The sequence below is a fragment of the Myxocyprinus asiaticus genome, chromosome 50 (assembly GCF_019703515.2).
Source record: "Myxocyprinus asiaticus isolate MX2 ecotype Aquarium Trade chromosome 50, UBuf_Myxa_2, whole genome shotgun sequence".
In the NCBI taxonomy this organism is placed as follows: domain Eukaryota; kingdom Metazoa; phylum Chordata; class Actinopteri; order Cypriniformes; family Catostomidae; genus Myxocyprinus; species Myxocyprinus asiaticus.
In genome coordinates, this window is record NC_059393.1 from 11,298,890 (window position 1) to 11,313,241 (window position 14,352).

At 35.8% G+C, this 14,352-nt stretch overlaps 1 protein-coding gene across 1 annotated transcript; it reads right to left on the reverse strand.

Annotated features, from left to right (window-relative positions):
- Positions 1 to 549: 549 nt before the first annotated feature.
- Positions 550 to 11,289, reverse strand: LOC127439240 (lysophosphatidic acid receptor 3-like). Its single transcript, XM_051695420.1, has 3 exons — positions 10,803 to 11,289; positions 8,970 to 9,726; positions 550 to 1,854 (listed from the first exon to the last, which is right to left on the reverse strand). The coding sequence occupies exons 2-3, from the start codon at positions 9,709 to 9,711 to the stop codon at positions 1,523 to 1,525; spliced, it is 1,074 nt and encodes a 357-aa protein (XP_051551380.1). The 5' UTR covers positions 9,712 to 9,726; positions 10,803 to 11,289; the 3' UTR covers positions 550 to 1,522.
- Positions 11,290 to 14,352: the final 3,063 nt, after the last annotated feature.

Sequence of the window (14,352 nt, forward strand, 5' to 3'; positions counted from 1 at the left end):
TGGTAACATGTGCATGTAAAATGGCTAGAAATAGCATTTTAGCTTAGCGTAAAGCTGACAATTTACACAAAGTTTATTTCTATTTCTTCTGCTCCAAACTTACTTCAAACTTACTTCTCTGTCTGCTCGTATGAATGTAACACATCATAAGAAAGTGTTTCATTGCTGTTCAAATGCACTTTGGATTGCATAATTTATATGTATGTTCAGTTTTCCAACTGAATAGACTAAATATTCAATTAAACAAATGACAATAAAATGCAAAGTAATCTCTTCAGTAATCTAAATACTTTTTGTATGTAACTGTATTCTAATTACCAATGATTTAAATTGTAACTATAGTGGAATACAGTTACTTATATTTTGTATTTTAAATACGTAATTCCGTTACATGTATTTCGTTACTCCCCAACACTGACTATACATAATTAATTTTATTCACTTCATAATAAGACCATATAATCCTCATTTTGTCTGACTGAATACAAATCATTTATCTAAAAAAAAAAAAAACGAATTATTCTTACAAATAAAGATGTCTGAAATGCATTCTGAGGAGTTTTGTAGTTTATTTCTTCTGTTCTGAAAAAAACTCACTTAAATGATGTATGTTGTTGACAGCATGCTACAACAATGTTTTACATTAATATTTACAACATAAGCATGATCTTCATACTAAATACATGATGTAATTTCCAAAGATTTCAAGACTTCTTTTAAGACTTGCAAATACAGTACAGTATATTTACAGTAAAAGGTAAATCAACAAATTCACACAGAGCATACTAATAAAATCTGTTGAGCATTCTGAAAACAAATCTCATAGCAAATTTACAGTATCTATTATCAAAAGCTGAATTATTGAGGTAAAATAAAACTTTAGAAGTGCACTGCTGTCAGGGACATGGGCTGGTGTGTAATATGCATGCTCTGACATGTTATTTGTGGGCAATCCCAGTTGGAATCTGGCTTGTGTAATTTCCCAATCGCACAGTATGTGCTCTCTCTGTCATTTACTTACACCACTCCACTGTCTGTCCTACTGTACCAATAAAAGTGGCAAAAAATGTAAAATTAAGTACATTGTTTAGTAGCGTCAGATAAAAATTCCCAGTCCAACTTAAAGCTGAAGTGTAATTTCTGTTGAACTAGTGTCACCAAACGTGAATGGCTGCTTTCAAGCAGTTTTCCTGAACACTCCTCTCATCTGTTATTGGTTGGCCAACACAGACAGTTCTGCCCCAAACTCATGCCATTAGTTGAGCCAATGTTGCCATGTCTAGCCGATTGGGATGCTTAAAACAAACAGAGCAATGTTCTGATGGTGTGTTCATACTTTCAGGACTTATCATTGACTGCATATAAAGCTGGGACACGAGTAAATTCGAAATGTTTAACCTGCATAAAAATTACATTAATTATCTCTGAGAGTAGACTGAAGAGATTTCAGAGAAATCCCCACGTCGTGTTAATGAAAATGGCCCCATGGTCTTCATAAAGTCAAAATAATGTCTTTGGAGCTTCAAGACTTCAGCATCTCCTGCGTGGAGACCTTACTTTCCTCAGCTGTATTTTCTTTGAGGCTGGTGCTGGTCTCCCGAACTGAGCCGCGTTGAATGTTGGCCTTGGATGACCTCTGTCGTCTGGTTCCACTGCAAACACAACACATGAGGTTCTTGATAGTGGTCCACATCTCATTGTCTCTGTAAGAGTAGATGATGGGGTTCATGACAGAGTTGAGGACGGCAAGAAGGAGCAGCCAACGTTTGAACTTCAGGACGTTGCACCGCTCGCAGTTTAGTCCATCCAGGAGCAGAACCACGAGACCAGGGGTCCAACAGATCACAAAAGCCCCTAAAGAGACAAATACATGGAGCTGTTTTAGAACATCTGGGCTTCAATGGTCTCAAGTTTTCAAAGCAATACAGTATGCCACAAAAGGCTGTGGATTACAGCACTAGAGAAATGAAAAGAACAAATGTATACTAACTCTATACTAACTAAATAAGCTGCATGTATGAGTCTTAGGGGGGAAATGATGTGTTGAAAAAGCCTGTTACTTTGCTTTAGGATACCTGTGTGCACTTGAAGGGACATTAAAAATCCAGTAAAAATGAGCTTGAGACCAGTTGGTTTAAGGTAATTGCAAAAATTACTAAGTTAGTTAATTCTGAGAAAAGCTCTAGCATCACACTGTGATATTTATTGTCAAATGCAATGACACTACTTTTTTTCCTCTTCATTTTAAAGTGTGACTAAAGTGTTCAAATACTTCAAGGGGGCCACAATGTATGGCTATAATATGGCTTTGCTGCACCCCTAAGCATGACCTTTAACACATAGCCTGTTATCCTGCTCTATACAGCCAGTGATTTTTCATGTTGTTTGCTTTAACCACTTTTAGAGAATGCGTTCCTGCCTCAACATGTTCAATAACTTTTTTTTTTCAAGCCTTGATAGAGTGACTCACAGCAACAAAGCTGCCAGTAGCTGCACTTCCCCATAATTCTTTTAAGTTAGCATGAAATCCTGTCTGCACTGCAAAACAAGCTCAGACACACAGGTTGCCTTTCAGGTGTAGAGCATGTAGTGACACTTGCTTCTGTTGACTATAACAAACAATGGTGGCCAAGGTTGCTTTCAGATGGTAAAATCGTTGTGGAGTTTCTTCTACCAAAACCCGCCTCCTGTAGTTTGAAAGTGTGATAAATGTGCTTATTTGGTTAGAGGTTATGACAAACCTCATCAAATAGGGGTTCCTCTATGGTTTCTGGAAAGTTACCCATTTAAGTGAACACTGGCACCCTCTACTCATATCTAAACACATCTGGAAGAGGAGGGTATGCCATACTAGTTGCAGATGTGAAACAATGTTCTACAAGCCTTTTAGCATTTATGCATTTATTACACAGCGTGTTTTCCAAAGCATAATGAACAATAGTGGGGGGAAGGACGTGTACTGCAGGGCCAAGGATTTCAAAATGGCCACAACTATTTTAAAAGAGGCCTTTAAAATTTTTCTTTGACTAGAAAAACCACTCAAGGTATAAAAAGAAAAAATGCATCACACTTTATATTAGGTGTCTTTAACTACTATGTGCTTACATTAAAATTCCAAACATTTTATAAAATGTAGTTACTGTGTACATATTGTTCTGTGAAACTACAATGAGAATTGCATTTGTTGCTACAAACATTAGGGTTAAGGATAGGTTTATGGTTAGGGGTAAGGATAGGGTCAGGGTCACTGCTGATCTCAATAAAATAAAGTATGGAGGCCCTTAGTGAACAAGGAAGGAATTTACTTCTGAAATAGTCTTGCCCTCCCTTGCAATAGTTCTGCGTTTCTCACAAAAAGGTTTGCATTCCCTTGCAATAATATGCATTCCCTCACAATAGTTTTGCGTTCTCACAAAAAGTTTTGCAATCTCCCTCGCCTTAGCATGCATTCCCTCACAATAGTTTTGTGTTCTTTCACCAAAAGTTTTGCATTCCCTTGCAACAGGGAAAAATCAGTTTGCTCACAAATTTTTCGTTCCCTCACAGTAGTTTGCATTTCCTCACAATAACATTTGCAGTTCTTCGCAATAAGTTTAACATTCCCTCCTAAAAGGTTTTGTGTTCTCTCAAAATGTTTTTCATTACCTTGCAGTAAGTTTTGCGTTCCCTCAAAAGTTTGTGTTCTCTCACAAATAGTTTTCAGTTCCCTCACAATAGTTTGTTTTTGCTCACAATAGTTTGCATTCCCTCACAAAACATTTTAGATTCCCTCACAATAATTTTGGGTTCCCACGCAATAGCTTTATCCTTCCATTACTACAATTAACCATAGTTTTAATACAGTAACCATAATTTAACCATATTTGTAGTAAAACCATGATAATAATATAGGAAAACCAAAACTATGGTAACAAAAATCATAATCATTCTGCCAAAAAAACATGGTTAGTTTTACTACAGTAACACCATGGTAAATTTGTGGTACATGTACAGTATAGTGGCTTTCTAAAAAAAGACAAGTATTGCTTTACTGGCATGCTTTCCTCATCCAAAACTTTTTAAACAAACAATTTCATCCTTTTAAAAAGAGCAGATGCACAAAAGATTAATGTAACCTTTCATGATCTCATTAATATACATAGCTATTTGTACGTTAATATTTGTAATTTTTAACTAATCCATTAAAAATATATTTGAATACACGAATCGATTATAAATATATTTGTACATTTTTACTGTTATAGATATTTTACCTCCATTAACTCTACCCCAACCTCTAAACATAACCACATTTCAACAATGTAAAAACATGTAACAAGTAGATTAATGTACAGTAGCAATTATTTTTGTTACAATATATTAATTTATATATATTTTACAGCCGCTAATCCCACATCTACTCCTAAACCTAACCATAACTTTTTATTAAGCATATAAAACATGTAACAGGCTGATAAATTTAATCACAATCATTTATTCATAAAAATGGCAAAATGTTGTACAAAAGTAGTCCAAAGGGTGATGCGCTGCATCAGATGTGCTCCCTGATGGCATACAATAGCATTGTATAAAGTGCAGAGTTGTATTTAAATTATTAATCGCTGTAAATCTTCTACTGATGCACTCCAGAACGCCACTGTCATATATCATTCAAACATATACATCGCAGAATTCGGCAGTCACAAACGGTCACGAGACACTTGAAAGCCAATGAGCATTCGACATCCCTGCCATAAAACCGCTGGTCGTAATGCTTGAGGCGGCAGTTTTTGAATTTTGAAAACAAAACCAACGCGTGTTGACGGTTACTGCGGGCGTAACGGCAGATGGAGACGGACATCGTTGAATAAAAGGCTTGAATTTGGGTCTGTTCTTCACAGAAAGAAGCCTGAAGATTTGGATTATAGCTAACAAATGTATGGATTAATTTGATTGTTGTTTAATGGTGCTTTTTGTGGTTTATTTTGTTTTTTGGCATATTCCGAAAACTCCTTTTGTGTCCCATGACAAACAAAAATACAATTAAATGTTTAATAAATGATTAAACGATTACAGAGTTTTAATTCGTTTTAACATTTTAAAATGTAGTCTTGGTTAAAGTGATATAATCCTTTAAAATGTTGTATAGGGCTGCAGAAATCACACAGAACTGAATGAAATTGATAAAATTGAATATTATAATGTCTTACTGCATTAAATAAACGTGATGGCATTTAACTGATCTCACTGATTATAAACTAAATGTAATTAACTGATTAATTCTATGAATTATTCAATATTAATCAATTCAAACAGTACACATTTACAACAATAAACATTTTTACATTTCTGGAGGTGTTAATATGTAAAATGATGACGTTTACATGCTGTCAATATGTCAGTATTGTACATTTCGGTGTCTATGCAAACATAAGAGAATGTACATTTGCTAGAACCAAATTTTACGTTAGAGTACATACGAGTTCTCATGAGATCACGTTGAACCTTTACCTCCAGACATGCCACAAGACAAAGAAAGAATGTAGCATGCTGCTGAAACCAAGGCATTTGCTTTTATCTGCAGTTCATTGAAGTCATAACTGATGAGTATTTGGCTGTAAACTCCACCTCATAATGACATAAGCACTACGTATCTTCATTATACAATCTCCAGAGACATTCTCTGTATCATCAAAAACAATCATCTAAAAACAAAGAAATTTGTCTGGCACAAAAAGGATTTCCACAAGTAAGCAATTGGTTTAAAGAAAGGACACACATCAAGAATGAGTTTTAAGCTCTTTCTCTCCAAGGCCACAGGCCACTCAAACTGGTGGTTTGATTCAGACGCAAGGCAGTGTAAAAAGCGACTTTGTGCAAGATAATTATGCAGCCAGGGAGAAAGCCTGCTGGGAAGAGACAACTCCTCCACTTTGGCCCAATCTGCAACACGTAAGAGATAGTAACTTCTCAAAACTAGTCTAAAACCAACTTTTCCTCCCCACAACTTGCATCACTCCTGCGTTTGACATCTGCTTTTGAGTGTTACACTGAAGAAAGAAAGTCATGAGTTTGGAACAACATGAGCAAATGATGATATCATTTTTATCCATTTAAAATGATTTCCAAACTGTGATTGAGGACTGTATCCATCAACTGTTGCCAAACAATTTTTCACAAATATGTTTGCAGACAAACATCTGGTTGGCTGCTGCACTTTAAATCAGTGTTTCACAACCGTTTTGTCTTGTGTTGCCACAGCCCAATCAGTAAGGCTCAGATATGGTGCCTTGGTACTGCCATGCAATGAAAAAAATTAAAAAGGCAATTCTGACTTGATATCTTGCAATTGCATGATCTAAAGTGGCTACTGCATGATATAATGTCACAATTGTGTGATATAAACTCACAATTGTAAGAGAAAGTCGCAATTGTGAGCTTAATTCACGCAAATACAACTTTTCCTCGTAATTAGAAGAATTGAAAATTACGTTCATTTGTGCATTAACTGTGTCCTTGTTGAATGTCTGGCACATTTCTATATTTCAGTGACACACTCCTTTTATACGCATGGAAAATTTGATTATCGTCAGGATTTAGATGTAGGCTCCATTAAATTATAGAGGATGTAAGCATTATTAATCATTTTCATCTATTGGCACACAAATCATGGCTAGTATTAACAGTGATTGTATTGGCACGCACTTCAATTCTACCGGTCGATTTTTATTTTGAAAAATTAAATTCATTTATTGAAACACAAAAAATAAAATAAAATATTTCTAAATTGAAATTACACTTCAAACTAAAAGAAAATATACTCAAAATAACAAAGTGCTCAAAAATGTATAGCAATTCCAAACATTTTATCCTCTCCAACTTCTTCCACCGGCCTGTTTTGCAGTGACTTAAAAATCACTATGATAACAGGTGGAAAATTCCATTACAAATTAGACTATAAGTACAACTGTAAATTTAAATGACCTATGGATAGTTTAACACAGATCTTATCATTTTTGCTTTATAAAATGGCTACGGCAGTGATTGTCAGGAACTAATTTTATGTTTCACTATATTAACAGAGTTTGGACATGAACTTTATTACCTTCTGCTGGTGAAATCTCCAAACTGCAAATGCAGGAATTGAGTTTAAACTTTGCGTGCTGAGTTAAGACGTGGTTTTCAAACGTCTTAGCGCAATGACCTATTTCTCAGGAAAACAGCAAATTGCACTTTGCGCCACTTCATTCACATACAACACACCCACAGTTTGTGCACATATACCCACAATAGCGCAAACAATTTCACCCACGCCCATGCAATTAGAATTAGCACTCTCACGATAGCTGGATAAGACGTAGCGCATAGCCTGCAATTGCAAAAAATAAAGTACAAAAATAAAGTTGTGATTGCACACAAAGTCGCAACTGCAAAAAAATTAACTTGAAATTGTGAGAAAAAAGGTTGCATTTGCAAGGTTTTACAGACTTTATATCTTGCAACTGCGAGTTTATATCTCACAATTTCTACTTTATTTCTCACAATTGTGAGATGTAAGTCAGAATTACCCGTTTTATTTTTATTCCGTGGCAGGATCTGGCTTCCATAGTCAGGTACATCTCTTTATCAGCATCAGATCAGAAATGTGCTCCTTTTAACACATTATAATGGATATCATTTCACATTATCATTATGATTAAAGTCACTTTTATACTAAAAACAATCAATACTTTGGAAACAACAGCACAAGGAGCACATAAATTATGCTACAAGTGTCAAACACACGTGAACTTATACATTAAACACAAAAAGCAACTTTAAAAGCATGAGATTAATTGTGATTAGTTATTTTAATCTATTAGTAGTTTTATAAAATGTTTGAATCAACTGACAGCCCTAATATATATAAGTTGTAATTTCTTTTATGTTAAACAAAGCAAAATCAAAATCTTCCAAAGCAGCCCAAGGATATGTGTACCCCCATTTGGGAATCACTGCTTTAGATTTCTACTGAAAGACAGAGCAAAACAAAAAGTAGCCGAAAACCACCCTTCCATATTTTGATAACATCAGCTAATGCAAGCGTGGGAGGGGTTTCGTGCATTGTGTCTCATAGTGCATTAACATTTCAGAATACCCCATTCAACTCAGATGGGTTATCTTGTCTGGTGAGTGTGATATGTGTGAAAAGCAATCCTTAATCAAAAGATTTCACAGCAGGTACAAAACATAATCAATGTGTAGTAAGGAATGCTTAAAGGCACTTTTCAAGTTTAATATCTCGTGCTCAATCCTAACTTTCATGAAGACTAGATGTATATCACACAACTACAATAAATGTTTTCTTTCTGTCCTTACTTAACAGGAAAAGAGTTTACTTCTTCAATCTAAATATTTGCCATGTCTGGACCAAAGTCGCGGAGATATTTTTTACCCACTCTGTCCTGCATCAAACTTTTTTATGGGTGGGTGGCAAGTTTGCAAGAAACATGAGATCTTTGTTTGTGAGTAAAGATTAAATGGACATATTCATCAGTCTGGGAGTCTTTATCATGTTTAAAAGAATAAGGCGTGGACTTTGGACAGCTCATCAGAGTTCTGGTGTCTTGTGGGAAAACTATAAAGCACCATACCCTGTAATTGCCATTGAACTTTGAGTGACTGAGGAGTCACGTTTTCCCCGAAGGTTAACACCTCATGCTGACTGATACATTTCAGAGTCTGGAAAGTGTGTGGGGGTTCAACGTGCTGTTTTTGAGAAATCAAGGCTCTTCCCATGTTTTGTCATGCTGCTTGTAGTAAGAAATATACTTTGTATGTCATTAAGCTCCATAATAACTCACTAATCCAATTCTGTTATAATAAAGTACTAGTTAATGTCTTGGATATTCATCCAACATATAAAATTATTTTCCAGTTTCTATGATAATTAGTTTCAGTTTCTATTTATTGAGCAGCCCTATTACCAAGTAAATCTCATTAGAACTTACCCAGTACAGTCATCACAGTTTTGATCAGCTTGATCGGCGTCCTTTTGCGATTCATAGATCCAGTGGTGTGTGCCTTCAAGACGGCCGTTTTCCTCATCACATAGATGTATATTCTTAAGTATATGGACACCATAATGAGAAAAAGCACTAAGTTGGACACAGACCAGAAGATCAGATAGCTCCGGCTAAAGATGGGTGCTAGCTTGGAGCACAGGTCCAGACTACAAATACAATTCCAGCCCAAACTAGGCACCGTTCCCATGAATAAAGAGATTCCCCAAACTAGGGCAATCAGTAGGGTCACCCTGCGTTTGGTGAGGTTACTGTGAACTTTCCAGTTCATGACTGAGATGTAGCGCTCAAGAGCAATCACCAGGAGGTTGGTCAGCGATGCAGAGAGACTTGCATCCAGCAAACCCTGCCGGAAGAAGTAGCCTTGCACGGTCAGTTCGCGGGATATTTTCCCTGTGTTGAACATGAGATACACATAAGCGATCCCGGCGAGAAAGTCTGAGGCAGCTAGGTTGGAGAGGAGATAGTAGAAAGGGTAGTGAAACCTCCTGTTGGTGATCACTGCAGTGATTACCATGGCGTTGGCCACTAAGATGAAGCAACAGCAGATGAATCCAACACACTGAACCAGGATGAGCTGCGTTTGGTCCCATTCATCCGAAGTTATGTTGCTGTTGTTGTAGAAAAAGCCCATAAGCTGGTCATAGTAGCAAATGTTGTACCTGGCCATCTTTAGACAAAACCACTGTCAGTGGAAAGGAGACAAAAATAAGGGTAATGTTTGGAAAAACAAACCTATAAAGATTGTCTTTCTAAATTAGCCATTCAAAAGATATACCATACTTAATACAGAATAGGATAGCCTACTATATAATGTAAAAGACTGAAAAATTGAATACATGAAGTTGGACTTAGAGCCTTCTGATTTAAGATGTGTTAATGACTTGATTTGAGTTGTTCAGACTGAAATGATTAAGAGTTATTATTGGAACAAAACACAGCATTCAATGCTTTTTTATAATACATACAAAACAAATTGCTTTAATTTCAAAAACAGAGATACTACCAAAGCCAATAAAATGAAGGGGGATTTCAACCTTTGACTCTGTTCTATACTTAATACATGACCAAATGAGTGAAACATTACAATAAAGTTGTATTTGTTACCAGTGCCGGTCCTCCCTAGGCAAACTAAGCAAGTTGCTTAGGGCCCCCGATCCACCAGGGGGCCCCCACACTGTCAAAGTCATTATTAGTAGTGTTACAAACATGCTGATGAGGGCCCCCACACAAATTTTTGTTTGTTACCATTAGTTAATGCAATGCAGAAATCAGATATATAGCATTATATGAACATAAATACATTTATAGTTCATATATTTGAGCATATATGTACATATAAATATTCACACAAGTATTTGAGAAAATATATGTTACAGATACGTACAAATATGTGACTTTTATATCTATATACGAACATACATTTTACAGATATTGCAATGTATCCAATTTCTGTATGGAAGTTTACATTAACAATGCACACTACTTTTACAGCATTTATTAATCTTGGTTAATGTTAGTTTCTACATATACTTTTTTTTTTACATTAAAAGTTGAATGAGTAAACTAAACAATGAACAAACGCATTTCAAATGAACTAACATTAAGCAAGATTCATAAATGCTGTAAAACATTGTTGGCTCATGATACCTAATGGATTTACAAGTGTTAACACAAATAACCTTTTTACAAAGTGTTACCACCACATGTATAAAAGCTTAGCCTATAGAAAATGTGCAGAGACTTTTAAAGCACTCTTACCAGCGATAATGACTCGTCAGTTTCTCAGTCCGCTCTCCATTCGAAACCCGGAGTTTCTCTCAGACACAACGCGACTCTTGGCGAAGTATCCAAGTGTTTGCTGAAGTTTGACCGTGAGTTAGGGAGGAGAGAGGGAGGAATAGACTGCAGCTCAGGGCGTGGATAGCGCGCACTGGCCGCAAGTATACTGCTGGTTTCAGTTGTGCTAATAAAGAAAAGAAAACGTTAAAGTGATATGGTATTCATTAAAGCGATAACGCAGAATTGTGCATTTGACTTAACCGCGAGCCGATGAATAAAACAAGTAGTATAATTACACGTGTCATCGGTATGAAAATAAATGAGGCGCTAATAGGAAATGCTTTAATCCAGTGTGGCTTTATTGCGTAACATTACACAACGTTACGCAGGTGTGTAAAATAAAGGTGGGCCAAAACAAGTAATCTGGAGGGGGAAAGCGCCTTCTGCTCCAAACAAAATACTAATATGTGCTACTCCAAAAAAAAAAAAAAAAAAAAAAAAAAAAGGACAATTGGTACAATTTTTTTTCTTAATGTTATCATACAGAAATCTAATATATGGCCATATATTAAGACATTTATAATCTGTTAGTTCATATATTTTGAGCATATATACATATGTAAATTCCACTGCTATTAAGGAATATCCACTCACTGAGCACTTTATTAGGAACACTATGGTGCTACAGAATTAAAGTGCCCAAAGTGGTCTTCTACTGTTGTAGCCCATTCGCTTCAAGGTTGGAAATGTTTTGCATTCTAAGATGCTCTTCTGCTCACTACAGTTGTACAGAGAGGTTATCTGAGTTACCGTAGCCTTTCTGTCAGTTCGAACCAGTCTGTCCATTCTCTGGTGATCTCTCTCATCAACAAGGCGTTTCCGTCTGCAGAACTGCCGCCAGAGGTGGAAAGTAACGAATTACAACTACTCTCATTACAGTACTTGAGAATATTTTTCACATATTTTAAGTATAAATAGTACTTTTACTTGAGTTGATTAAAAATGAAGTATTCAAATTCACTACAGTTATTTTTCACCGCAATTACAAAGTACAAAACAATACATAATATTTATGAATTTTTGGGTAGAAGAAATTGGCATGACGGAAGCCTGCAGGGCACAGCATCGTGATCACAGCAGCTTGCATAAACTGCCGCCGTTGTCCTCTCTTCTCTAGCTTCTCCGTGACTTTCTGCCCTGTCACTATACAAGAACTGATTTTCTGCCAATTTCATTTTATTCTGGAAAGGAACCGTTCATTCAGGTATGAGGGAACCATCTGAACACATTTAAACACTGATCAAACTTCACTTGTTGTTAAGCTAGGCAATGTTTTAACTGTGTCAAACATTAACACAATGTGGTTTAACATATTGCATCATGTTGGTGCCAGACGGGCTGGTTTGAGTATTTCTGTAACTGCTGATCTCATGGGATTTTCACGCACAACAGTCTCTAGAGTTTACTCAGAATGGTACAAAAAACAAAAAACATCAAGTGAGCGACAGTTCTGTGGATGGAAAGCCTTGTTGATGAGAGTGGCCAACAGAGAATGGCTGACTGAAAAAGTCTACGATAACTCAGATAACCACTCTGTACAATTGTGGTGAGAAGAATATAATCTCAGAATGCTATACTGAGATGAGGGTTGACGCTGTTTTGGTGGCACGAGGGGGACCTACACAATATTAGGCAGGTGGTTTTAATGTTGTGGCTGATCGGTGTATGTGGAGATATCTTGTTTACTTGCTACTATATGTCTAAAACAAACTTTTAAATACCATGGGAAGATACAATGCCAGTAGTGTTGGAATGAAATTAACAAATATATCCCCGCATTTCAAAATATGGAGGCAAAAAATGCCCAGGCAACGAGTTCCCATGTTTTATTAATAATATCTGATATAGTTTCAATTACATACATTGCGATCTTATTTTGACTTTTCACTAAACATATTTTGTTTTCCCGCCATCCGGCTCCTCGCACCATCGTGCGCACAGAAGGGCTCTCTGCTTCTATCAGTCCGCATTAGTTCGGTATGTACTCCTGCGTTAAATTCCATAACCATTCGCCCCTCTTGTTCAAATTAAACTGTCCTAGCGGGTAACACTCTCGCTCATGGTGCTGTAGTGTACTGTACTTCCCTGCCCTGCGCTGCTGTTTATCTGTCTGAAAAGCCTCATCCACTAGAGGCCAAAAGTGCACAAGGGATGGATGTTATATTAAGAAGGTATGAGAAATCACAATAATAATATCTCAATATGTTAAATAACCACAATGTTAATTAATACTTTATTATTACACCTTTAATACAATAATTAATATACAGAACAACCACTTTTAGTGTTTGAATCAATCATATCTCTCACTAAACACTGTGTGAAATGTTTATTTTTGCCTTATTTTATTCAGTTGGCATGTAGGAGTTGATAACAGTTTGCTTAATAATTTCATTCTATATCTGGATAATTGCTGCAATATCAGAGGATAAATTTCCTCCTCTACGATATTGCATTATATTAGTTTTGTACTGTATGTTAACTTAATAGCCAAAATACTTGTACATACGTGAATGAGAATAAACCTGAAATAGGAATGTGTTTCAGTCCCAATGCACATTATGAAGTTTAGAGACAATTTAGAGACATTTAGAATGTCACAAATGGCTATTTCTATTTAAATAAATGTATTCTTAAAATGGACTGTTTGTCCAAGAATCCTCTTGCAGCAATGCAGGTCTTTGGCATTTAGAAGCTGCTAGTTTAGGACCTGTGAGGAGTCTATTTCTCAAACTAGAGACTGTGATTTATTTGTCTTTTTGTCGTGCATCTCGGCTGTCCACTTCCCTCTCTATCCTGGTTGGAGATTATTTTTTCAAAACAGTAATGCATGGAATAGTCTTCATCTCTCTAAAACAATAGACTTTAGGAGAAAATAGAATTTCAGGAGAAATGTGTTTCTTTTTGCATATTTTTTATGACCAAATTTGGACTTGCAAGTGTAAAGAAATTCAACTCAATACCTCAACAAATGGGGAAAAAACATACTATATTGTGATTTGCTCATGATAGCGCAACCATTTTCATTTGTTCTAATGATAAGACCATTTTCTTGAGTACCAAATAAGCACTTTAGAATGCTTTTGTAAGGAATATGTGACACAGTATATGTTTGCCATCATGGGTTAAGAAAAATGGAATAAATACCACTTAAAACAAACCGTAATTATAATTTGCAATTAATGATTTTGCCAGTATTTTTGATCAGTTTAATGCATCCTTGGTGAAAGGAAGCATACATTTTTTTCAAGAACAAAAATGTCTTTGTGTACTAAAAATGGAAGCGTATATACTATATATAATTTTCATAAAGTAACTTGTAATGTAATTACTTGAGTAGTTTTTCGGCAAACTACTTATTTACTCTTACATGAGTCATAATACTTCTCAGTACTTCTACTTGTACTCAAGTGAATTATTTCTTCAGTAGCAGTACTTTTACTGAAGCAAATAAATCAGTACTCTTTCC

Excerpts from the sequence above, each read along its gene's own strand:
- LOC127439240 (XM_051695420.1), bottom strand. The coding sequence starts at position 9,711 with ATGGCCAGGTACAACATTTGCTACTATGACCAGCTTATGGGCTTTTTC. Across the intron at positions 1,855-8,969 it reads AACTGTGATGACTGTACTGG|GGGCTTTTGTGATCTGTTGG; the intron begins GTAAGTTCTAAT and ends TTGTCTCTTTAG.